The sequence below is a fragment of the Dermatophagoides farinae genome, chromosome 2 (assembly GCF_024713945.1).
Source record: "Dermatophagoides farinae isolate YC_2012a chromosome 2, ASM2471394v1, whole genome shotgun sequence".
NCBI classification, from domain to species: Eukaryota; Metazoa; Arthropoda; class Arachnida; order Sarcoptiformes; family Pyroglyphidae; genus Dermatophagoides; species Dermatophagoides farinae.
The window spans coordinates 6,773,519-6,801,170 of record NC_134678.1 but is presented as its reverse complement, the minus strand read 5'-3'; the positions used below and the strand labels follow the sequence as shown (position 1 = coordinate 6,801,170).

Below are 27,652 nucleotides of genomic sequence, written 5' to 3'. Positions count from 1 at the left end.
TTTTTTTTTCATTGGTATTCCCTCTGTATTTATGTCCAAATGATGATTATGATGATGATGATGATTAATTGTTGTTGATGATGGTGGTGGTGCTTTCAATATATAGCCTCAATATGATATAGCGTGACCAAACCAAACCAAACCAAACCAAACCGAAACAACACACACACACACAAAACAATAAAATAACAGCAGCGGCAGCAATTAGTATATATATACTACTATTAAACAACAAAACAAAACCAGAAAAAAAATGGAAAGAAAAAAAAAATCCAAAATCTCGATCATCATCATCAGATTCCCGGATAGAAAAGAAAAAGAAATATGAAAAAAAACAAAAAGAATAACCGTTATGATCCATATAATGATCCGACTTTTTTTTCTCTCGTCTTTTTTTTTTGGTATGGATGGCCAATTTTCCACAGCTGCCGCATTGGTCATGGTGTTTTTGTTTTTGTTTTGCAATTTAGTTTGTGTGTATGTGTGAGCTATAAAGATTCGATTCGAATATTTTGTCCGACAATGATATATAATGATGATAATCAAAATTGTTGGTTATTTGATAATTCGATGATTCGGGTTAAATTCATTTTTATTTATTCATTTTTTTTTTACTGAACCCTTTCTTCTCCATTTGGTGTGGTTTTTTTTTTCTTTTGTTTGTATACAATAATAATATATTCGTGTGTGTGTGTGTGGGTGTTTATTTGAAAAGTAAGTGACGGGACAGGGCTCGAGTTTTGCGGGATAAACAATGAAAATGAATGTCACAGTGAGATATATAAGCACCGGGGGGAGGTTGGGGGAAAAAATCAAAAATATTTTCATATATATTTTATCTGGGTGAATTGAATGTATGAAAGAGAGCCAAAAATCAAAAAAAAAATTTGCAGTGAAAATCACTAAAATATAACAAATTTGAATGATAGTATATATAGATATATAGATAAATAGATAATAAGAAGAAAAAAATTCAACAGATTCAAATCAATAATAATAACGAAATGAAAGTGAAAAAAAAATGAGTGAGAACGAACGAAAATTTGAATCATCGCTCACAATAGACACCACCATTCGTTTATTGTCCACGAAAAAAAAGGGTTATGTTATGTTTTTTGTTGTTGTTGTTGTTGTTTTCGTCATCCATATTTCAGGTTCACATTCTGTCCATTTTGATCAGATGATGATGTGACATTTATTTTTTTCTATTCACCTGGCTGCTGCTGCTGCTGTTGCGGTGGTTTTGGTTTCAATTCTGTTCATTGGTACAGGCATATGATGAAGATGAAAAATAGAGAAAAAAAGACAGAAAAAATGCAGAATTAGATTATGATGAATAGAAAAAAAATTTGAAAATTTTCAATTATTCATAATGAATGTATTTTGTTTTTTTTTCATTTTGAAAAACAATAGCATCAACAAAAAATAACCATAATACTCATTTTGTATGGAGAGAATTTTGAACATCTCACTCTCTTTCTCTCTCGTTATTTTTTTTTCACTTTGTTTCTATTTTATGAAAAACAAAACAAAAAACAAAAAAAAAACCGAATTGTTGATTGGATTTGTTTGCAACGGAAAGCTTTTATCACCATTTCCTTTCTCATTTTTTTGTTGTTGTTGTTGTTGTTCTATTTTAGAATTCATGAATTTCCAATCCATTTGCCGACATTTTCTTTTTCATTTGTCTACTATTTTGTGTTTGGGTACCACGACAATAGATAAAATTCTCTTTCTTTCTTTTTTTTTTATTCTAGCGGTGTACAGAATGTTATTTTATTATTATTATTATTATTGTTGTTGTTGTTGTTGTTGTACGACGTCAAATCTCTAATTTCAATGATGTTGTCGTTTTCGTTGTTGTTGTTGTTGTGATTGAACTTTGTTAAAATCCATTGTGTTTTTTTTTATTTCACTATTGTAAAAAGCATTATCATTCATTAATAAATTCTCATTAATTAATAAAACTCGAAATCGTAACATGATGATGATGATGATGAAAAAAAAGGATGAACACTCAATAATAATCACAATGTAAAACTCATTATTACTTCATTACAAATAAACACATTCTTTCTCTTTCTTTCTCGTTTTTTTTCACTTGTTTTTTTTCCATGTCATGATGTTGTAAGCCTCTCTCTTGATTTTGACATAGAAAATCAATTCAAAACATCAAAACAAATGAATCAAATCAGAATTAGCTTTTAATTCATGATTCTCATCATCATTTATATCAATTTTATTATTCTGTTTTTTTTTGTTTGTTTGATCATCCAAAATAATACCTTCAAGCGTTGCTTTCTGTTGCCATTTAGTTTTATTTTGATCCAAATATTGTAACCATGGACGATATAATTTACGTGTTGAACTATTGATCACCATATTGAATACGGGTGTCGTTGTGGTTATCACAGTGGCTGATGAATTGGTTGTTGTTGTTGTCGATGAATTTCTTGATATTTGTTGTTGTTGTTGTTTCGGTTTCAAATCATCTTCATTATCATTGGAAGACTTTTGATCATCATTATCTTCTTCTTCTTCGATTATATCTACTGATGTAGTAGCCATTGTTGTTGCTGTTGCCGTCACTGTTGTCGTTGTCGATGTTGAAGATGATGATGATGATGAATTTAAATGTTCATAAACACGTTCAATAAGATCACCACAAAGTTCCATTGTTGGATAAACAATAAATTCAATAAAACCTATGTTGATTTTATTGTGACAAGAATTTTTAATCAATAAAAAAAAGTAAATCATTTACCATTAACACATACCAATCTGTGATTGAGGTATCAATGTTGAATTTCGATCACATAATGGAGAATAGGCAAGACCTAATTCACGTTCCATATCGCCCTGTTGTCGTTGTTGTTGTTATTATTGTTATCGTAAAACATCGATCCAAAATCATTAAGAAAATAAACAAACAAAAAAAAAAACACGATTAAATGAGAAAAAATAATCAAGATGAGAATAAAGGAAACAAAACAAACAAACAAACAAGTAAGAAAGAAAAATTCATTTCAATGATGATGATGATGATGACCTTTAAATGCAATAAATGTGTGATTTTTTTTTGTTGTTGTTAAAATTTCAATCTCATGATGTAGTGGCACAACATTGACAACGATCGACAGGCACATATTATCATCGTAACTTCATTATATAAGATTATAGAATTTCTCTCCATTTCTTTTTTTGCCATTCTTTATTTTGTTTTTGTTTTTCTTGCTTTCAAAAATATATTAATGAATTCAATGATGATGATGATCATCATCATCATCATTCAACCGATGAACCGATCCAATATTATTACTCAATATATAAACATGATGATCAAAACAAACTAAATTGGATTATTTTCGATCCATTCATTCATTCATTCGTTCTTCAATCTATTCCATCTATTCATACTGAAACCTTTTTTTCCCACTATTTCCACCACCCCCTTTCACTTCCAACATTATCATCACCTCTATATTTTATTTAGAGTTTGAGCTTCATCAGCAACAACGAAAAGAAAAAAAAACAAAACAAAATTAATGTACAGAATGCATAAAAGTTGATTGAGAATTTGTTTACTTCATTCGTTATTATATTTAGATCAGTGGTAATTTTTGGTATTATTATTATTATCATCATTGTAGAAGTTGTTGTTGTTGTTGTTATTCATGATCATCAAATCCTATTACTGGATCTTTGTCTTTTTTTTCATATCTCGAAAATTTTTTTGGTCTTTTTTTTTGGCCTGATGAAATGAATGTTTGTGCACAAACTTTTCATTATTCATCATCATTCGAATGGAAAATTGTGAGGATTTTTTTTCTAATTTTTTTTTTTTGTTTGTTCGTTCAAAATTTATCTATTTTTTTTACCTGACGAAAAAATTCCTCCATCAACAACAATGTCCAACGTTGATGTAGATCAAAATTTTTCGATGGATGTGATATATCGGCACTATGTAATATATATGATAAACCTTTCTGTTTATCTAGCACAAAATCCTGATGGCTTAATATTGTTTTCAATGTTTTAATCTGTTGAAAATGTGTTGACATATCGGTAGCGATGACCATTTCAATGATTAATGTACGAAATTCTCTGTGTGAAAGTAAGTAAAAAACATTGAAATAGGAAATAAAATTATTTGATTAATATATATACCTATATTCTTCACGACTTAGATTGGCCACAATATTTGCATCATCTTTACGTATCACTCTAAATGCTTCGGAAATGTGAAAATTTTCCAATACAGAACGATCATTATATAAAAGGCTTATTTCGGATCTGTCAAAAATAAAAATGAAAAAATTTACAGAAAAAAAAATCAATTATGATCAATAGATAGATTGTTGTGTCGAAGAGAAGTAAAAAAACATACCCAGACATGATATGAAAATTATTAGTAGTACCAGTATGTTGATAATCATGTATGATAGCAGCAACTAATGTAGCGAATATTTCCAAATCGGTCAACCATTGCTTCAAGGGTATAAATAATGAAAATAAGAAAAAAAAAAGAAAATGAAAACAAAAAATATTCTATTCGTCGTGAATTCTTAATGAAATTCAACAAATTGATTTCTTCTTAAACACATGATGATTATATATTATGTTTATTTTATCATCATCATCATCATCATCATCAGGATTATTGATACATTGAATTAGGACTAATCAGATTTTTTTTTCCTGTTCGATACTTTTTCATCACCATCATCATCATTATAAATATGTCATCTATTTCAATATGGCCTCAAGCTTTTTTTCCCATAATAATGTTGTTTTATAGTTTTTTTTCATATTTTTTTTTCTCTTTTCCAAAGTTCGAGTGTATCATTTATTCAATTCATTCGATTCAAATTGATTTTATTCTGGATTCAAAACAAATAAACAGACATTACTTACCGCCAATCCAGTAACCCATAATAGATAATGGACGGTTTGTGTTACATCAGCTGCATGTAAATTATTATGATATGGATTCTGATATTTTTGATAACCTAATTCCACTTGTGATAAGAATGAATCCAAATTACTGGTTGGAATCTGTTATTTGGAATTATGAAATTTGATTTTGTTTTTTTTTCGTTCTTGAATTCTTTTGAATTTACCTTGAATTTATGTATAAGACCATAACGATTCAATAGATCAGTGGCTAAATTACGCAATACTTTTCCCTGTTGTAATTGATTCAATGAAAACACATCGAATGACCATTCATCTGTTCCCTGTGTGTATGATAATAGATATGAAGATAAATTGTTGTATAATATATCGATTATTGTGTTAGTATAATTATGATACAAACTTTAAGAAAATTTGAAACTTCCGGTGCAATCTGTATGGTGGTAGCACTGAATAATCGGCGATAAATTCTATGTAATGAAAATGATACAAGTGTTAATATAACAAGATAAGTGATGATGGCCAATTAATTTTACCTATCGACCATAATACCAGCACGTATTGCATTAGCAACTGAACGAAATTTTGGTTTATCATCCGAACGATTACGTGTGGAAACCTGATTCCTTGTAAATGTAGATGTAAGCCATTCACGTACTTCACTTGGTACAGCATCCGGTTTTACTTCAGCTAATTCATCTTCTTCATCCAATAAACGTCTGGCCAAATTGTATTATATATAGAATAGAATAGATAGATAGATACAATGTCATCAAAATATTAATGTGAATGGATGAATTTTTGGAAACAAAAACAGAGAGTGAGAGAGAGAAAAAAACGAAAAATTCGGTTAAAATTTTCAGGTTTCTCAATAATTTTTTTTTTTTTTTTTGTTTGAAAAACTCATTTCCTAAAGGATAAAAAAAACATTGTGATAATGGATTTTTCTATGTATGTGTGTTGGTTTATCCATTAATAATGTAATAATATACACACAACTGCTAATATAAAAAGTTTTTAAAAATTACTCACAACTTGGATATATTATAAAAAAGATTTTTCTATTTTCTATTTATTACTACTACTAGAAAAAAAATTGGGTATTTAGAGCAAGCTAAAGTTTTTTTTTTTTTTTTTGTTGAAAACGAATCTATTTCTCTGCAAAGCATCTATCTATATATCTAATACAGCAACGACTAAATCCTTTTTGGGAATGGAAAAATGAAATTTTTTTTCTTCCTGAAAATTGGTTTTTTTTTTAACTTTCGCTTGCTATGGGGATCAGTTTTTATTTTAGAAAATATTTTATTTCACTGTTTTTGTTTTTTTTGAACCTTGAATCTTGTGAATTTTTTTCCATCATTGAAATTTTGTTCATATTGCTGTAGGAATCATTATTATTAGTAATATCTCCATCATCATCATCGTCGTCGTCGTCGTCATCGTCGTCATCATCATTGTGATCATTATTGATGTCAATATTTTTAATATTATTATCATTGTTTGTTGACAATTTTTTCTTTTTTTTCTTTTTTTGTGGATCAACTTGATCTAGTATAGCTTTTTTTACTGAATCAATTTTCGATTTGATCGAATTTGGCATTGATGGATCAATGTTGTTGTTATTGTTTTCATTATTATTTTTATTATTATTATTATTATTGGACTTTGATTGGCAAGGCAGTGTATGTTGGCCATTATTGAATATTTTGGAAGATTCTTTGGCCACATTGATCATTGATGATGATGATGATGATGATGATGATGGTTGATGTTGTTGCGATGGTGATGATGATGGTGGTGGTAGTTGTTGTTGTTGTTGTTGATGTGTTGTGGATGATGATGATGATGATAATAAAGGCGGTGGTGAACTTGATGATGCCGTTGATTGACTACGTAATAATCTTGGACATGATTTTTGTTGTTGTTGTTGTTGTTGTTGTGTTCCATGTCCACGATTATGATAATAACGATTTAATTGCTGCTGCTGCTGCTGATTATGATGATGTTGCTGTTGTATTAATTTACAGCGACGTCTATGTTTACATGACGTAAATTTTTTATTTTAGTAAAATTAAAATTTTTTTTTTTTTAGATTCAGATTAGATTTAAATTTAAATTTAAATTGGTTATTAGTTAGTGATTGAAAATAAACATATCGAACGTAATTTGATTTTTTCATTTTTAAAAATTATCAATCAATCTAGTTATGGCATTCTAATTGCTAATTAGCATATATCAATGCAAATACTAAGATTTTTTTTTTTTTGTTTACATATGGACAAAAAATAAATGACCACCACAAATATTTTGTCATTCACATTCACATACCTTGTTTCATCCATACTAACTGTATCCAATACATAGGCTGCATATTGAAATGTTTTCTGTAAAACTTCATTCGGTATATCTCCATGTTCCAAATGTTTGGCCAATTCACGTAGTCTATATATTGGATGATATTAATAGTTGAAAATGAATGAAAATGGAAAAAACAATGGGGAAAAAAAATTAACAGTCCGATTATTAAAATGGCAACAACAACAACAACAGGAAAAATCCATCAATTTTTTTCTCTCATCTTCTTGATAGTTTATTCACATTTATTTTATATATCTGTGAATAGATAATGCTGACGTGTGTGTGTGTGTGTAACTTTTTTCCACTTGAATTGTATGTGAATGGTGTGTGTGTGCATATAATTTTCATTACGATAGCTAAAAACTGATGATAAGGCAAAGTTTCTCGTCATTTTCAGCAACAACAACAACAACAACAACAACAAAAAAACTTGTCCATTTTACTGATTTGTTTGTTTGTATGTGCGTCTCTCTCTTTTTGTTTTTTTTTCTGTCTAAATCTTTCTATATGTGAATGAAATTTGTCCGGCTAATTTATGACAGTGAAGCAAACATTTAATCATCATCATCATTCAGTATAAACCAGTCACATTTCAAATTTTTTTTTCTCTCTGTATATATGTGAAAAAACAACAACAAAAAAAAACTAATGGCATATAAAGTTTGATAATGTGTATGAAAAAAAAGGTGATGAACAACATGAAATGAAATGAAATGAAAACTTTGTTTCCATTTTCGACAATTTTTGTCCAATTTTTATTATACACAGTTGATGATGATTCTGGTACTGGTGAAAATTGGCCATCTTTTCCTTTTAATGTGTCTGCCTGTCTGTTTGTCTGTTTATATTCTCAAGTGTACGATATAAGAAAGTCCTAAAACTTTTTTTTTTAATTATGAAAAGTAATCTTAAACATTATGTGTGTGTATGTACAATGATGACAATTGGCATAGCCGAGAAAAAAGAATTTCAGAATTTCAATTTCATCTTTTTTTCTTTGTTTTTTCTTCTTCAAATATTTCCAGTGCAATTGACGACAATTTAATGTGTTGTTTACCATTCTGGTTGGCTATTCATTCATTCATTAAATGAATTAAACACACTTACCGTGCTGCCGCTTTATCACAAACTTCTAATGTATCGACAATTGGTTCAAAATTTTGTTGATGACCACCACCACCACTGCCACTACCAGATCTGGAAATTGGTGTTGTTTTTGTTAAATTTGATGATTGCTGCTGCTGTTGCTGTTCATGTGATGTCAATGTTTTAGCCGCTTCAGCCATCATTTTATCATCATCTGGTGCTGTTTCAGTGGAATTTTGTGGCCTGAATACTATGAAAAATGCAAAAAAAAAGAAGAAGAAGAATAAAGCAAAAAAAATGTGAATAATTTCTTTTTTTTTCGTTTCATTCATGATATATTGAAATTCTGTTTTCTCATTTTTTTCTAGATTCTATAGAATAAACGAGCAACAACAACAACAACAACAACAACAGAATGAATAGAAACAAAAATCCAGCAATCATCAGCAAAAAAAAAAACTAAAACGAGAAACAAAATACCAACAACAAGAAAGAATTGCAATGAATTGTAAGAATTGAATTTGTGTCATTGAATTGTTTAAAAAAAATTGACATTAAAAAAAATTTTCAATTTGAACTTGGCAAATAAAAATCGTCATCAACAATAACAACAACAACAACAGCAACGACGACAATCGATTGACCGATTGAACAGAAGAATTTTTTTGTGTGTGTGTGTGTGTCCAGTCATCTATAATGTTCCTGGAAGCCATAAACTGGTCGGAAAAGAAACGAGAAAAAAGTTTTTTTCCATTTCAATCATATAGAAAATACTGAAAGTTGAAACCAAACAACAACAACAGCAACGAATTTCAATAAAAATGTTAATTGAACAGTAAAATTGTTCAATTATTTGTCATCATCGTTAGATTGAATAGAAAAAAAAATCGAATCGAAAGAGAATTTGGAAAATAGAAACAATACAAAATGTCAAGTGAACAACGAAATTTTATTTTCCATTGATTCATTCGAAAAAATATTGGACCACCGTATTATACAAGTGTTATATAAAGATGATAAGTTCGTATTATGCCAAAGGGCTGTTCTAATTAGGCTTCAAATGGTAAAAAAAAACAAAACAAAACAATCTATTTTTAAAAATGTTTTTTGCACTTATAAACATCTGAATTCGATCATTCGACATCAATCGATTCGGTTTTTTTTTTGGTCGATTCATGAATGTTTATGATGAAAACAAATTTTTTTCCACGTTTCCTTGTCACACGCACACACACACATACACGAGCATATAATTCAAATCACGTCGTTTCAACAACAACAACAACAAAAGGATAACATTGGATTCTTTAATGGATCACACACAGACACAATATCGGAACATGAGATTTTTTTTGTTTTGTTTTGGATTTTTTTTTTATTTCATTTTTTTACTTTACATTTTTCTTTACACTTGATTCAATCGGTTTTTGTGTGTGTGTGTGTGTGTAATGTGCATCTGTTTTGCATTTGGTTTGTTTTCGCCATAATTTTCTTCATCATTTTTGTTGTTGTTGTTGATTTATATACCATTTATTTATTCGTTCACAAAGAAGAAACAAAAAATGAACTATACACACATGCATATACACTAGGAAACGAAAAAAAAAATTATATATCGAGAATGAATGTTTTCATGTTTTTTAAAAGGTTAAATTTTTGAAAACTAAAAAAAAATCGGTGGCAGAAAAAATTGTTTTTTAGTGTTTTCACAACAACAACAAAAAAAAACATTATTTGCTTGGAAAAAATTCTGTATTGGTGCACATGTCTTAGGCAAATACAGAATTTCAATTTTTTTTTTTGAATAATAAACCGGATAACCATAATGATGATGATGATGACGATGATGATGAGGAATCTGAATGTTGTGTATAATACCTGAACACACACACACACACATAAAAATGGATTTTTCTATTCTTTCTTCTTCTCGATTCTTTTCATATTCTCAGCTCAACATTTTTACCAAGAGAAAAAAAATTGCCTATTTAATGATGATGATCGGCATAAAATCGATCACATGTAGGATAAGATGGGAGAAAGAAAAAATTTCTTTTATGATCAATCGTTTGGTTGTTGCCATGAATATTTGCTTCAGGTCGTTTTTTTTCGTTTTATTTGATGCCAAAAAAAACTACAACCTAATGAGCTCGATCCATATGAAATTGTCAAAATACAAAGTTGTTCTGATCTGGATTTTTTTTCCCAATTACTACTGCTGCTATTGATTGAATTTTGGGACCAAAAAATCGATATTTACACTCTACCATCTATAATCATTCATGATTCAAAATGAAAATCTTGTCATTATCGTTAGATATATAAATCATTAATAATTGTAAATTATAAAAAAGAATAAGAAACGAATTCGCAATAAAAATGTGGAAAAACTAAAATTTTTTGAAATGTTGCAAAGCAATTTAATTAATTTGATTTACGTGTATTGCCAATCTATTTCATCGATAGATGGAATAGATTTCATTCGTTTTCGTTTTTTTTTTTTTTTTTTTCTCTTTTTCTATCTTTTTGATCTTGATTTTATTATCCACAACATTGATCGTGAGTATTGATTGTTGATTTCGTACAACAACAATGATGATGATGATGAAAAAATAATTAAATCTCATCATGATGATGAGGATCCACTCATACCCACACACACACACACAGACCAAAAAACACGTTTCTTTTTGTTGTTGTTGTTGTTGTATCGTTTTTGAAATATAAACACAAAACATTGGAAATATGAATAGTTTTGTGAAAATTAAACTAAAAATCAATGCTGTTCGGATGTAGGGATGATGATGATGATGATGATGATGATCACATCATTCAATGAGGTCCAATTATCTTCTATCATTTTTTTTGGGGTATAAAGAGAGAAGAAAAAAAAATTCGTTGGTAGTAAACAAAAGCCAGTCAAAAAAAGGCGAATTCTCTGATTCTACAAAAAAAAATTCTCATAATAAGCCAATTAGTGAACTATATATATATATGTATGCTGGTGGGGAATTGATGATGATCAGAGATCGTTAAAAAATTGCAAAAAAAAAATTCTATTCAGCCTCTCTCTGTTTTTTTCTATAACTTTGAATTTTTTTCTTCTTTTTTCGTTAAATACTTGAATTGATTTCGTTTTTTTTTTTGCTTTTTTGTACCTAGAATACACACACACGCGCACAAAATGTTATAGATTTTGTTTCAATATTGGCCAATCGAATGTATCGAAAAACATTCTATAGAAACAATACAAAAACCAAAAATTATTAGGCCAAAAATAATGACCACGAATGAATGAATGAATGTATAAATCTCTGTTTTTATCGATCTGATAATTTGTGTATTTGTTTCTTTTTATCCGATGGAATGCCAAAACAAAATAAAATGAAAAAAAAACCCACTGAACAAAAGTTTTTCTGTTTTCCAATTTTTATTTGTGAACATATGCCAATAAACTGAACCATATCATCATCATCATCATCATCATCATTATATTTGTGGATTATATTCTCGTTTGATTATCTAGACATATTCTTGATTGTTTTCCATTCATTCATTCATTCAATCATTCATTGCATTGGATCATCGGTTACCAGTATACCACCACCACCACCACCGACACCACCACAATATACATAAAGAAACAAGAATTTTTTTCATTTCATTTTATTTCATTCCATCAAGATTGATGAATGTAGATATATATTAGAATCTGTGTGTTTTTTTTTCATTATTTGTGCGAACAAATGATAATAATAGTGATATGATGCTTTTGATATGACTTTTTTTCCGCTCTAGTTGTGAATTTCCGGATATGAAAATAAAAACAGAACAAAAAAAATATTATTATCATATATGTGAACTGATCAATCGGTTTCAAATGTCTCATATTGTCGTGTTTTGTTTTGTTTTTAATGCATATCCGAATCCGGTTATCCGGAATTTGTGTGGTTTGGGCATATAAGAGAAAAAAAAACGACAATCATCATTGATATATTAGCATTTAAATTGTTATCAATCAAAATTTGAAATTTAAAAATTCAAATATGTTTCCACCACCACCACCACCACCACAATGGTTGTGTTAACCCTTTTTTTTCATTTATGAAATGAATAAAAAAAACGTTTTCAAAATTGAAAATTCTTCAGAATAAAAAGCAATAAATAAATTCTATCTTGGCAGAATTTGAAATCAAAATTGTTTACCGGAATTGTTTTTTTTTCATTTCATATTATTGATTTTTTTTTCTGCAATCATTTCTAGCAATGTGTGTGTGAATTTTGTTTTGTATTTTATTGAATGAAAAAAAAAAATTTTTTTCAAAAAAAAACTTCAGTGTTTACCGAATTCATTCATTCATTCATTTATTTATTCTTTTTTCTTTTTTTCTTGCTCATATCATTGTGAAATTGGCAATTTGTTCAAGCATACAGAATAGAACCAAATTAGTTCTGTTTGTTGCCGAAACTCAAAATGCCGGTGAATGAACAAAGATGAAAAAAAAACAAATTCACCAGAAGAAGAAGAAGAAGAAGAAAAAAATTGAATATCAAGAAAATTTAATTTTTAAGATGAAATGAAAACAAAACAGAAAATCAGTTTTAATAAATGAAAAGTAACCACTTTCACTATTCATCATATTTGTGTTTGTATCAAAATTTTAAACCAAAACAAAAGAATACCCTAGAGAGAAAAACGGAATGAAAAAGTTTTTTGTCAAAATATTGATAATAATGATGACGATGATGATGATGAAGATTTAAAAAAAAAAATTTTTCGGCATTTCAAGTGTTCATCATCATCATTTCAAGTATTGTACTTGTAATGTATGAATGCATTTTGCATGAGAAAAAAAATTAGCCATTTTTTTTTTTTTTTTTTTTGAGTAAAAATTTCAGAAAGTAGTGTCAAAAAATTCAAATATCAACAACAATAATAAAAACAGAAATTCCATTTTAATGGCCACATTGAGCAATCATTTTTCAATTTTTTCGGGTCATCATCATGATCATCGATGATGATGATGATGATGAAGTGGCACATTGAAAAATTCTTTGTGTAGAAAGAAAAAAATTCTTTCCAGGAATTTCGTTTCTGGTGGATGTCAACATGATCATGATCATGATCATCATTATTATTATTATTATCGATTTTTTTTTTGGCCATATAGAATTTTATTCCATATGTGTGTACAATTTTCATTGACTTTATCTGATGGTGGATAAATTGTTTTCACCGGAACAACAAGAGAAAATCAATTAAATCATGAATTGAATTGAATTGCATTTTAATTCAATTTTATTTTATTTTATTTGACAATCTTTGATGTGTGTAGAGTTCATTAATGTTTTTTTTTTCATCCAAATTTGAATTCAATCGTATTGTTGTATTATGAAGAAACACAAACACAAGAATAAAAAAAACAAGCAAACAGAAATAAAATTCAAAGAGAGAATGGAGAGAGAGAGACAAATAATCGATTTTAGTGACAAGATTTGTTGCATTCAGTTTCTCATTATTTTGTATATGTATATGTATGGCAATGATTTTTTTTTCTCATGTTTGTTCAAGATGATGAACTAAGAAAACACAACAACCGACAAGCAATAATAAAATCGATTCTGGCTCCAGAATCATCATGACGAACGAACGAATGAACAATGAGAATAAAATGAAAAAAAAAACCGGATGGCAACGATCGATTATTATTATTTTTTTTTGATTTTTTTTTCATTGCCATCCATTTCTTAAGAATCGAATTTAAAAGAAAACAATAATGTTACCAGTGAAAAAAAAAATATATATAATGATCGATTTCTTTCGACCAACATTCTAGTATGTTGAATATTAAGTGTTTGTAAAAATGATTGTTCATAATCGACAGGTACATAAGTGGTCCGCTATTATTTTTTATTTTTTATTTTTTTTTTTGATCGACAATCATCAATGATTGATTGATAGAATTTTCAAACATTGTGGTTGAGTTGAAAACTAACGTAGTAGCATAATAATAATAATATAATAATAAAAGGCCTTGAAAATCAGAAGGCAAAAAAAAAATTTCAATCGTAAAATTCTGATAATTTTTTCAGAGTAGAAGCAAAATAGAATGAAATGAAATATATCGAGCCCGGATTCCGAATTATTCATCATCATCATCATCATCATCATCATGAATTGAATGATGCTTTCAATTTAATATTCAAATGATAATAATCAATAATTTTTCAAGAATGAAATGTTGAGAGAGAGAGAGATAGGGGAGTAAAAAGCAATAAGTGAAGAATCGAAAAACATTTGAATCCGGTATTGAACAATTTTTTTCCGTTGATAAATGCACGTTTATTTTTTTTTTTTTATTTCCTCTCGAGATGCAAATTTATTTTTCTGCCATGGATAGTTTTACCGTAAAAACGGTACACACACACACACACACAAACGATCAAATCGGAGAGACAGAGGAAAAATCGATTTAAAAAGAAAAAATTTTTTTTTCAATTCTATGATTGAATAGTCATCATCACTTATGAATCGTCAAAAGTTTTCATTTTCGAATCGAAAACAAATTCATTTTGGAAAAAAAATAAATGTGAATTTTGTGTGTGCGTTATGAAACATTGGAAAAGCTGGAGAAAAAAGAAATATTTAAATGAACAACAACAACAACAACAACAAATGAAATATAAAAATAGAATCATCACATTAATGGCTAAGTGGATTCATGAGACAGATAAATAGAGAGTGAGAGAGAGAGAAAATGATGCATAGAAAACTTTTTTTCGGCCTAAACATTTGCTTTTTTCCCAGAGAGAGAGAGAGAGAGAGAGAGAGAGAGAGAGAGAGAAACAACACATAAAACATTGAATCAAAAAAAAAGTAGAATAAAAATTGTTTCTTCATCATCATCATTTTGATGATTCTTTCGTTCTCTCTCTTTCTCTTTCTTTCAGTGAAATTATTTACCATTAAATATTAATATTACACATTCATTCACTTGTATACAAGCAAGAATCTTGAAATGAAATTTTCATTGCAAATCACATGAAAAAAAAAATAAAAGATTTTTTTTTCCCAAAAACAAAAATTGAATGAAAAAGTCATTCATCTTCATGAAGTTGATGAATTTCTTTTGTCGTTTGTGTATGTCCAATATGTTCACCAATTGTGTAAGCATCATCATCAACAACAACAACAACAACAACAACAACAACAATAACAACAACAGAAAAAATTTGTTTGTTTTATTTATAAATTCTTAACTTTTTGGTCGAATGTTTCTTTATTTCATTTCATAGCAAAATTCCTATTCATTCAGATTACAATGATTTTGGCCATTTCGTTGCTTTTGTCATGTGAAAGTCGTTGTATCATATATATATGTGCGTAGTTTATTTAATCATTTCACAGTGAATCTAACAATTCATTTATTCATTCATTCATTCAATTTTTGTTTTCTGGACTTTTCTCTAATTTTATTTCTTTTATGGTTGAAGAATTTCAAACTTGTATATGTAGTAATATAATATTCTATCTAAAATGACAAGTGGATATTAATTCTATTTAATAAAATGAATGAATGAATGAATGAAGAAATTCTGTAAACTCAATTAATTTGTTTTAATATAATCACATATGATCATCATTCTTGTACCAATTCATTCAATCATCCATCCACCAGAAAGAATAAAGAGATGATTTTTTTTTTGGCTCACATTGACCAATGCAAAACCAGAATGGATGGAATTTTGTGGCACAATAATTTTGATTGTTTCTATGTGTTTGATGATGATGAAACAAATAAGCCAACCCAAAACACAACAAACAAACAAAAAAAAGGTTGAAGAATGAGAATGAATGAAAATGGATTACATGACTAATGATGTCTAGAAATGGAAACAAATTCTATAACGGATTCTCATTTGATTTGATTCAATTCGATGTGTGTGTGTGTGTGTGTATGAATGTCACTGAATTTGATTACAAAATTTTTTTTTTCATTTTTCGTTAATTTCCTTTCCACTGACTTGTCACCATTTTATTTTATTTTATTTTTTTTCCACGAAAAAAACTGTACCTTTAATGGTTGTGAAAAGCGAAAAAAAATTGTCAACATATGTGGATGGAAAATTGAATTGAATTGAATTTTCACATTTCCATATTTGACATTTTTTTTCAACACACACACACACACATTATATCCTGATTAACCCATCAACAAGAAAAGCGAAAAAAAAAATGAAATGAAATGAAATTTTTTTGCGGAAACACATTATCGAATCGATTGAATTGAGAAAAATAATTTTCACATTTACCTGTTTAATATGTAATATTATTATTTGTGAATACCTTACTACCTGTACTGATGGAGCGAAAAAAAAATCATATATCATCGCATAATAAGATTTATTATAGATGTGCAGAAAAATGGCAAAAAAAAACCCACATGACCTCTATGGGAATGGCCAAATTAAAAAAAAAAAAGCTTTTCAAAATCATCAACAAGAAATATGAAACTTTTTATTCAATTTTGTTTTTCTTTTCATTTGTCATTAGTCATTATCACAACATATTAGTAGTTTTCTTAGTGCAAAAGAAGAAGAAGAATGGAAAAAAAGAGTGAAAAATTGAATGTTTTTGAAATTTTGACATTTTTTTCCAAAAAAAAAAAAAAAAACATACTGATTTGGTTAATATTTCTATCCCAAAGTTCTGGTTACAAATTTATTTGCTTTGCTTTTATTCTCTTTATCTTATTTTTTTTTGCATCACCATTATATCATTGTCTATTTGATATTCGCATTATAATGAGACCGTTTTTGACAATCTTTTGTAACAACAACAACAACGAAGACGACGACGACAAGAACAAGAAAACAAAAACAAAGATGACAAATGCACAACACACAACATGCACTTGAAACTAATAAACTTATTGATTGGAATTCTACCTCTCTATTTGTGAGTGTGTAGTAGGTTGAGAGGCAGCAAGAGTGTATGGTTACAACAGTTCGTTTTGAATTCTTGGCAATAGTTGAATTAAAAAAAATACGAATTTAACGTGCTAATAACAACGATCAAGTTGTGTGTGTGTGTGTGTACACGTAAAGATTAGAATGGAAACAAGTTTTTTTTTGCACTGAAAAAAAAGAGTTTCATATTCCAATAATAAATGTTAACAATTGATGAATTATCACCATATACCATTATTATTATAAGAAAAGGAATAATAGAATGAAACGAAAGAATATTCTGTTCGGTTCAAATTTCTTAAAATGCAATGAAAATTGAAACTCTACAATGATGATGATGGTGGTGATGATGAAGCCAATAATTTTTCGTAAATACAAACATAATTTTCAACACTTAGATGACAATTTATAAATGATGTGGATGATGTTATTGTTGTTCAATCATTGTCATCATCATCATTTTTGTCTCGAAATATTTCGATAATTCTTTTCAATAATTGAATCTATTGAACCTTGTGATGAAATATTTTTTTTGTTAATTTTCAGAAAAAAAGGAGAGAAAAATCTCAAAATTTAGTGGTTCTCAATTGAAAATTGTCAATTTTTTTTTGCCAATCTATAATTGAATTGTTTCATTTTTTTTCTTGTCTGAAAATTCTTACTGTCACACACACACACACACACATGTATTATACTTTCTGACAATGACAATTATCATCAATTGATGTTGTCATCGTCGTCGTTGTCGTTGTTGTTGTGAAATAGAAATAAAATTGACGGGTCCTTCTTTTTTGTCGATATAAAATATGACCATTTTCATAGATGATGAAAACTAAAAAACAGGCAAATTCTTTTTGCCTGAAGAGCCATCATCATCATCATCATCATCACCATCAAAATCGTCAATATCGATATGTGAACAATTTTTTCTTCAATAATAATACAATGGAGTGAAACAAACTTTTTAAAAAAAAAAACGTTAAAAAAATGAAAATTTTCCATTTTCCATTCAAATTCGAATTGTCATCGAAAAAAAAAATATTCTTGTTTGAAAGAGAATAATTTTTTTTTTATTTTCATCGGAAATTCTTTTCCCCAATTCCATCACATCAACCCTATTCAATTTGAATGCATTTTTTTTATCACTGGTCTTTGCACATTTGCACCAACCTAATATTCTTGTGTCAATCGAACGAAAGAGAACAAAAAAAATAAAAATAAAAATATCGAATAGAAAGAATCGATCAGTGTAGTGAAAAAATGGAAAAAAACTGTCAAAAACTACTACCACCACTACCACTACTAATGTATGTGAAAATGTGTATTTTATCAATAAATTTAAGTTAAAAAAAAACATTGTGAATGATTTGCCTTGAATATATGCGTATATATATAGACGATACAATTTAATATGAATGAATGAATGAATGAATGAATACAACGACAATCAATCAATTTATGTTTGTCACTATCGTTCAGTGCATACGATTGTAGGGTATGTAGTGGAAAAAAAAAAATTTTCGGTTTGTCAAAAAAAAAAAATACAACAAGGATACAATGTAATTGTTTTTCTTTACGAAAGTGCAAATGTATCACCAAAAAAAAAAAAATGAAAATAAATGAAACAACACATCAATCGACCTCGAATTCGATGATGATGATTACGACACACACACTGAATGAGTTATGCATACACCAAAAAAAAAAAAAAAAAATGATCGAAAAAATATTAGTTTTTCGGTTCATTTTTCATTTTCAGTTTTCAGTTTTTTTGTTGTTGTTGTTGTTGCCATCAGAAAGTGGAAATTGTTTTTTTTCCACTTCAAAATTTCCATCTGTCATTCGTGTGTGTGTGTGTAAGAGGCTGATTGTTTTTTTTCTTGGTAGTGGGGGGTGGGGCGGGGGAGAATGCAAAGACAGCAGTGACCATATTTTTTTAAATTTAATTTCAATATATACAAATCATCAATTGAAAAAAAAGTGTCAAACATGTTTATGTGGCTCAATATGGGTTACCATAATGGGTTAAAAATAGAGAACGAAGTGAAATTGTTATAGTCAAATATTTGAATTTTTTTTATACATTTTCAATCAGTTATGGTGTTTTTTGTGTATTGAAAATTTTTTTTCATTTTTTCTTTTCATTCATAATTCACCTTTCAATTTAAGTTTAGTATATATATGCAAATTTTCATTGATAATGGCAAATAATACATAACAGACAGAATAAATTTCCATTTGGATCAAATTCTGTTTTTCTGTTTTCTGTTTTTTTTTGCAATTCTATTCATCACTATTTTTAGACTAAATTCCATCATCCATCAGATCAAATTAATAGTGTTGCGTGTGTGAAATTTATGATGTTTATGTGTTCCACACACACACACACACACAAACACAAAACTGTAAGACAAGATTGTAATATTAGCTATATCCAAATGACAAATAATTGAAAACGAAAAACAAAAAAAAAATGCAATAATAAATCAATGATCAAATAACAATGACAACGTAATTATAAAAATTAATTACACTCACACACACACACACACACACACACACAAACACTTATTTATATGAAAAAAAAATTATGCCAAAATTTATGCAATTCATTTAGTTGACCTTTAAAAAAAAATATATCATGATGATAATAAATGATGATGATGATGATGATTACATACATTTAATTGGTTTGTCCACTGTCTCACACACATACACATATACAACAGAATTATGTTCAAGTATATGGATAATGAGAATAATTTACGGTATATAATTCATATATTCATTTCCATTTTATTTTTTATACTATATATATATATATGGTACACACGAATCTTTTATTAATTTTTTTTATTTCTCCACCTACTGGTAAGTAAATTCTTCGTTCATTCATTCATTCATTGAATAAATGAATGATTTTCATTCTATACTTGGATCGAAACAATAATCAAAAAAAAAACGAACAACAACAGCAGAATGATTTAAATTGAAATTCTTCAGTCACACATGTACACATGAATACAGAATTTGTCATATTCTTTTTTTTTTTGAATAAAATTCTCTTGTTTTCATGATAAAAAAAAAGTTTTTCTCTCTGTATTGAGTTCCATTTTTTCTTTTCTTTTCTTGGGTTTAGTTTACCTTTTGTTTGATTATTTTTTCGTGTGTCTGTGTTTGTGGTATAGTCTTGAGTTTCATTTGTAATTATTTTTTTCTGGTTTTCATAATCATCATCATATACAAAAAAAAAACAACACGAATACGGAACAACAACCAGTGAAAAAAAAAATTTGAATGAATCACGCATGGGCGAAAGGCGATAATATTGAGCTATTTTGTTTCTCCAGAAAAAAAGCTACTTTTTAGCACCAAAACAGTACAATTGAAGTGAACAAATTTTTACGTGAATTCAAGAGAAAAAAATTCTTACCAAAAAAAAGTTTGCATTAACGTCAACGAGAAGAAAAATTTATTATTATTCAACAAATAACCGTGTGTGTGTATTCGAAAAACGAAAAAAAAACGAATTTTCATTCAATCCGCTATCAATCAACAACATTAAAAACATTTGTGCATTCATTCGTTGACCAATAAATGAAAATAATACGCAAAAAAACTGAATGAATGAATGTGAAGCTGTATGTGAAGTTGGTCGTCTGAACAAGCACAAACAAACAAGAGAAAATTGAAACAAGAAAAAAAAAGTTATCATTTTTTTTCATATGCATAAATTTTCATATCAAATACAAACAAACAAACGAATATTGTTTTCTGTAATTAGTTTGTTATGTTGAAGGTATTTGTAGTAGTGGAAAAAAAACTTTTTTGTTTCAATTTTTTTTTCATTCCATAACTTTTTTTTTGTCGTGCATAAATTCTGATCAGTGAAAGGTGGTGTCGTATTTTTCTCTTATTTTTGTCAGATGAATTAGATGATTTTTCTTAATGTAGATTCAATCAAACGGAAATACGATACCATCATCATCATCATCAAGATGATGATGAGATTCATAAAACAACTTTTTTTTCAGTTGATGATCATGATGATGATGACAATCATGCATAAAGGTTACAATGTGTGTGTGTGCATGAGTGTGTTGTGATTCGATGATAAAAATACCACAACTTGAACAAAACACACAAACATAACAAAGTGGAAAGAAAAAGAATATCAAAAAAGTAAAAATAAAAAAATCTAATTAAAAAAGATGAAAGAAATTGTTAATTTCTGATCATAATATTATTATTTTTTTTTTTTGGTTCGTTCCTTCCTTTTTTGCTTTGTTTGTTTCGGTTCGTTTTTTTTTTCGTCTCCACAATCATTATAATATTCAAATGATGATGATGATCATCATCATTTGACTATTATTAGAAGGGATAGAAGAAGAGAAAAAAAAACAAAGGGAGTTATGCTAACCGGGATTTTTATTTTCCATTTTATATTAATTTATATTCAGAATATAATGCAGATGAAACAACAAGCGAGCACACACACACACACACAAATTTCACAATTTAAATCACATGGTGACGGTTTTACTTGAAATTAATTGAAAACATCTGTGTATACGTGTGTTTGTGTGTGTGTGTGTGTGTGTGTGTGTAAATGGATCAAACCTGTTTAAAATCAAATCAAATCAAATAAAATCACATCACATCACATTAAAAATCATGACTTTTAGTTGGTTTTCAAAGATTTTTTTTCTTTTTTTTGGTGATCCAGAAAAATAAATAGATGGACGGCTGACAGAATATGCCCATATATTCTTTTTTTTTGTTGTTTGCAAAATTACGTTTTTTTTTGCTTTGTTTTTGTTTTTTTCCAGTACCTGAATCCAAAAAAAAAACATTTTCATTCAAAAGATTGTATCATTAAATAATTATGTTTCGATTCGAATCAAATCAATCGATATGAATGAATTAATGATTTATTGAATTCCATTTCGTTACGAAAAAAAACAAACAAACACACTGAGATTGATTGGAAATTTTTTTTCTTTCTTATTTTTCAATCATCATCATCATCATCATCATTGTTGTTGTTGTTGTTGTTGTTTTTCATTACATTGAAAATGAAATCCAATCAACCATCATCATCATCATCATAAACCAAATCGAACCGAAAAAAATAGAATCAAATCAATCAATGTACTCAAGTAGAACAAAAAAGAAGAAGAAGAATCTTCCATTAAGACGACCAGGTCAGTCTCTTTATCATTTGCTTCATATTTTTTTTTTTGTTTTTTTTTCTTCTTTCCAATTCGATTGGTATTTTATTTTCAGATTAATTGAATGTAATTTTTTCTTTCTTTCTGTTGTGTTTCCATCGTATACAAGCACAATACCAAAAAAAAAAAAAAAAAAAAAAAAAATGAAATCAAATCAATCCATCGTCGTCGTCGTCGTGAAACATCTATTAGATTTCATGAAACTTTTTTTTTACTGTTGTTGTTGTTGTTGTTCTGGTTGTTATTTTTTGTTGTTGTTGTTGTTATCGTTGATTCCAATATATTCTATCTTGTTTTTTCTTCCTATAGGATTCTCGTCATCATTATTATTATTATCGTCGTCGTCGTTGTTGTTGTTGTTGTTGTAGTTTTCATCATTTTTTCGAACCATATGTTAGCAATCAATGGATAAACATTTGTCCAGAAAAAAAAATCAACCTATATAGATTTTTTTTTTTTGCCACTTTGGGTAGCCAGATTTTAGTAGTTTTCTACGGGCAACAAGAGAGAGAGAGAGAAAGGGCAAAAAAAACCCAAAAAAGTATGTGTTTGTGTGTGGCTTGCTATTTTTTTCTCTTTTTTGGAACAAAGTTTGCTTTCTATCATGTTGCTGACTGCATAAACCAGCAGCAGCAGTCTAAATGTATAGAATTTTTTTTTCTGTTCTCTCTCTCTCTAATGTCGTATACAGAATTGCTGCTTGAGCAATTCAAGAAAAAAAAACTTAAACACAGACACACACACACAAAAAAACTATTTAGTATGATAAAAAAAAAGCAATACATAAAATTTAGCTCTTTACAGACAGGAATAAAAAACCAAACCAAACCAAACCAAACCCAACAAAAAACAACAACAACAACAACAACAACATGAAATGAATGAAAAATTTATTTATTGACGCGAGATGACTAGAAAAAAAAAGTTCCCAAAGAATAAGTTTCAGTTTCACAGACAAACAAAGTATAAACGACATCAATTCTGTTTTTATTTTTTCTTTATTCTTGATTTTTATTATTATTATTATTTTTTTCCATTCAATCTTGTTTCAACTTTGAATGATTATCATCATTATTGGACTGTCTATGGCAAAGTATTTTTTACGATTTAATGAGCTAGCTAAAAATGACAACCAAGATCAACTAAAAAAAAAAATCTTGGTTAATCACGGAATCGTGAAGAAAATGGAATTAAATTGAAATTAACAAAATAGATAGCTTCCATTAAGTGGTTGGTTTGTTTGTGTGTGTGTGTGTCTGACACCAAAATGACGATCCATCGATCAAGAAACGACCAACAGCACTCGAAAAAAACCACCACCACCACCACCACCAACAACAACAACAAGAATCAATTTTCATTATTGATTGATTGAGTTTTTTTTTTTGTTTTTTTTTAGTTTGACTTGAAATTTTTTCTAATTTTTTCCTTTCTCTCAGTTTTTTTTCCAGTGATGAGTATTGGTTTTTTTTTTTTTGGTTCCAGTGATCGTTTGTTCCAAACAAATAATTTTGATGAAAAAAAAGTAGTGGATCAAATTATAATCATCATCATCGTTATTGGTCCATGATAGATTTTTTTTGTTTTGTTTATTTGTCGTTACAGTGATAACTTGGTTAACGATGGGCCATAACCTAGTCAAATTGATTATGGTTGAAATTTATCCATAAACCCAATTCTTCTATTAAATAATCGGTCGCGTTCCCATTATTATTATTATTATTATCATTATTATTAATTCTCGTGGGAAATCAATTGGTATTTTTATTGTTGTTGAAGATCATCAATGTCTTCAAAACGATTTATCATTGTTAATCGTATAAATAGTGTAGAAAATAAATTGAAAGTTAAAACTGGCTAGTGAGAAAACTACATGGACATTCACACACACAGACACACACACACATACAATGGATGATTTTCAGATTCAAACCGTCAATTTTGTCACGTTAATCGACAACAATAGTCCATTTTTACTATATTCAATGTATGTGTTGTTTGATATTGATGTCAATGGTGACAAGAGTGATGGCCGCCACTATAACAGTTTAGTTGTTCAACAACAACAACAACAACAACAATGATAACAAAAATAAAAACTAGACTAGATCTTTATTTGGAATCGGATTCTGGTTTTGGCACAATCGTGGATAGTTTGATTGACAGTTTTTTTTTATTCTCTCTATCTCATTCTTGCATTTTACATACAACAATTTTGTTTGCTGTTTCAGGGGCTAGAAAAAAAAACTTTGTTTTCCATTTATATTCTGAACAACAACAAAAAAAAAAGAAAAAGAAAACGAAAACATCACAGTCAACATCATTATTAGTAATTGAAGGGTGAACACACAACATTTTGTTCAATTTGCTGAGAATAATAGTAATAGTAATGATTTCTCTATTCAATAATAAATTCTGTTTTTTTGTTGTTGTTGTTGAAATTCTTGATTCAAAATTCTATCCAACTAACTGACTGACTGACTAATGATGAGATTGATCATTATTTTTGTGAATTCACTTTTGATTCTGGATAATCTGGCTAAATCATTGTTGTTGAAAATTACAACAAAAAAAAAATTCTAACATTAAGCACATCATCATTAATGGCGATTATATGCATTTTTTTTGTGTCTGTCGAAAACAGGAGAAAAAAAAATCCGATTTAAAATTTTGATTGACATTTACAATTTTAACTTTATAATAATTAACGGAAGTGGAGAATAGAATTTTTTTCGTTGTTGTTGTTGTTGTTGCTGTGCTGAAAACAACAGAATGCCAGAATAAATTTTTTTTTGTTTCTGAACAATCACGATTCTGGAATATAGCAACAAACAAACAAATGGAAAAAAACCATTGCATTGATTTGCACACACACACACACACACACACACATTTGACGATGAAGAATTGACACATTTAATTCGCCGCTTAATACATACACATTGAATGAAAGAATTATTTATTCGTTTATATCGACAAAATTTATGTAAACAAAATGTCGACCCTATGTGTGTGTGTATGAATTATTTTTCAGTGCCAATTTTTTTTTTGGCATTTTTAAATTCTAGAATCTATAGATTTTTTTTCTTTCTCTCTCTCTCTCTCTCATTCATTCTGTTTTTTGTCGTCGTCTTCTTGGTTGTTGTTGTGTTTTTATTGGCAAATAATCATGGACAAGAATTTATATTTATAGAGAGAGAGGGAGGAAATTTCCAAAAAAAAAAGTAAAATCTACAGGGATTTTTATTTGTATTTGTTTGTGTGGTCATATAGAAATGAAAAAAAAAATCTTCTCTGTTTGTATTTGTGATTGAATGATTCAAAGATGGTCTGATTTTTTTTTTCTTTCATTTATTATGAAAAAAAAATAAAATAAAATCTATCAATGTGAAGACGAATGAGCAATGAATTCTCTGTTCGACATCAATCTTCACCTTTAGTACTGTTGTTTTGTTCGTTATTGTTATAATGTTGTTTGTTCAATTTTTTTTCATAGAAATAAAACAGAACAAAAAAAAATTTCTTGACATTCAAATTGTTTGTGTATTTGTGTGTTTGAGTGTTTTTACTAGACATCAAACCAAACGAATAGTAACAAAAAAAAACAAGAATAAAGAACATTCACCATTTTGGTTTTAATTCTTGGTTATATATTTATTTGTTCTTTGCATTATTCAGCTCATCAATCTTGTATGTGCACGAGTGTGTGTGTGTGTGTGTGTGTGTAAAATAACAAAATTCCAGAATCATCCATTTTTTTTCCTAAAATGAAAATAAAAATTCATAGAAAAATAACATAAATGTAAATATATTAATGTCAACTACATTTTCGGTCAGTTTCACACTTTTAAAATATGGATACTACAACGACAACAACAACAACAAAAAACAACAAAATCAATCAATCAATCAAAAAAACATTTAGATGTATTAAAAAAAAAATGAAAAAAAAAATCAAGTGTCACAGCGCATTAGCATATATATATATATTTTTAAGGCAAAACAAATAGCAGCAAAGAGATGGATGGATAAAGCATTTTGTTTCATTCAAGGACATTAAAAAAAACCAAAAAGGAATGTCGTCATTATTTTTTCTACATTTATTTATGTGTTGTATTTATAATGTGTTTGTGTTCGATAAACTTGATCATCATCATGACATTTACAATCATCAATGTCCGTATTTTTTTTTATTATTTTTCGTTACTTCATCATCATCGTCATCATTTATAGTTGGTGGTTTTGTAGGAATAATGATGACGATGATGATGATGATGATAAAAGACCGAAAAAAAGAAAGAAAACAAAGATAATCGATTGTATCGATTCAGAAATGTAAAAAAAAAGATGATGAAGAAGAATAAAAAAAAAATGAAAAAAATAAATGATGATGATGAATAAATGAACGATTGATCGATCGATCGATCGTTTTTTTTCTATGTTACGTCAATTACTAACCAATAAATGAAATCCAATGAACCAGGAACTTTTTTTATACGATGTTGTTATATAGCTTGTAACATAAACAACAAAGTTGGCTGTCTATTTATTCCGAAATAACTCTGACGTATGATGACCAATTGTATCAAATTTCGATTATAAAAAAAATGGACAACACACACACACACATACTATAAACACACAGACATATTTCACCATTGATTGATCGGTTATTGGCGTTACAAAGTGAATGAATTTTTTTTTCAACCAGGTTTGGATCAAAATGATTTTTATTTCTTCCATTCAATGAGATTACTGATCCTAAATGAATGTATTATATTTATTGATAATATATGAAAACAAAAACTGATGGCATTTTAAATTAATTATGTTTCATGTTGTTGTTGTTGTTGTCGTCGTCGTTGTTGTTGTTGTTGTTGTTGTCGTTGTTGTTGTTGAATTTTTCATTTTTTACGGGTAAAAAAAAATGGTTTCATATTTCATGAACTCATATCGATCTACATGGTGTGTTTGCTTTTGAAAAAGTGTACTAAATAGATAAACAATATATATGTTTATCCTATCAATTTTCATTCATTCAATTTTTTTTTCGATCAACGTACGAACAAAATTAATTTTTTTTTTTTTTT

The 27,652-nt window shown here is 28.1% G+C and overlaps 1 protein-coding gene across 3 annotated transcripts in view; it reads right to left on the bottom strand.

Annotated features, from left to right (window-relative positions):
• Nucleotides 1–680: 680 nt before the first annotated feature.
• LOC124499985 (uncharacterized) overlaps nucleotides 681–27,652 on the bottom strand; it is a 40,566-nt gene continuing 13,594 nt past the window's right edge. For all 3 annotated transcript variants that reach the window (XM_075728820.1, XM_075728821.1, XM_075728822.1), the window contains 13 exons: nucleotides 8,383–8,611; nucleotides 7,246–7,359; nucleotides 6,249–6,950; nucleotides 5,451–5,633; nucleotides 5,318–5,384; nucleotides 5,121–5,237; nucleotides 4,915–5,055; nucleotides 4,388–4,488; nucleotides 4,168–4,293; nucleotides 3,879–4,104; nucleotides 2,778–2,859; nucleotides 2,286–2,705; nucleotides 681–1,255 (listed from right to left, as the gene is read on the bottom strand). In XM_075728820.1, the coding sequence (XP_075584935.1) occupies nucleotides 1,206–1,255; nucleotides 2,286–2,705; nucleotides 2,778–2,859; nucleotides 3,879–4,104; nucleotides 4,168–4,293; nucleotides 4,388–4,488; nucleotides 4,915–5,055; nucleotides 5,121–5,237; nucleotides 5,318–5,384; nucleotides 5,451–5,633; nucleotides 6,249–6,950; nucleotides 7,246–7,359; nucleotides 8,383–8,611 (2,558 nt within the window). In that variant the 3' untranslated portion in view covers nucleotides 681–1,205. The remainder of the gene's footprint in view (nucleotides 1,256–2,285; nucleotides 2,706–2,777; nucleotides 2,860–3,878; nucleotides 4,105–4,167; nucleotides 4,294–4,387; nucleotides 4,489–4,914; nucleotides 5,056–5,120; nucleotides 5,238–5,317; nucleotides 5,385–5,450; nucleotides 5,634–6,248; nucleotides 6,951–7,245; nucleotides 7,360–8,382; nucleotides 8,612–27,652) is intronic.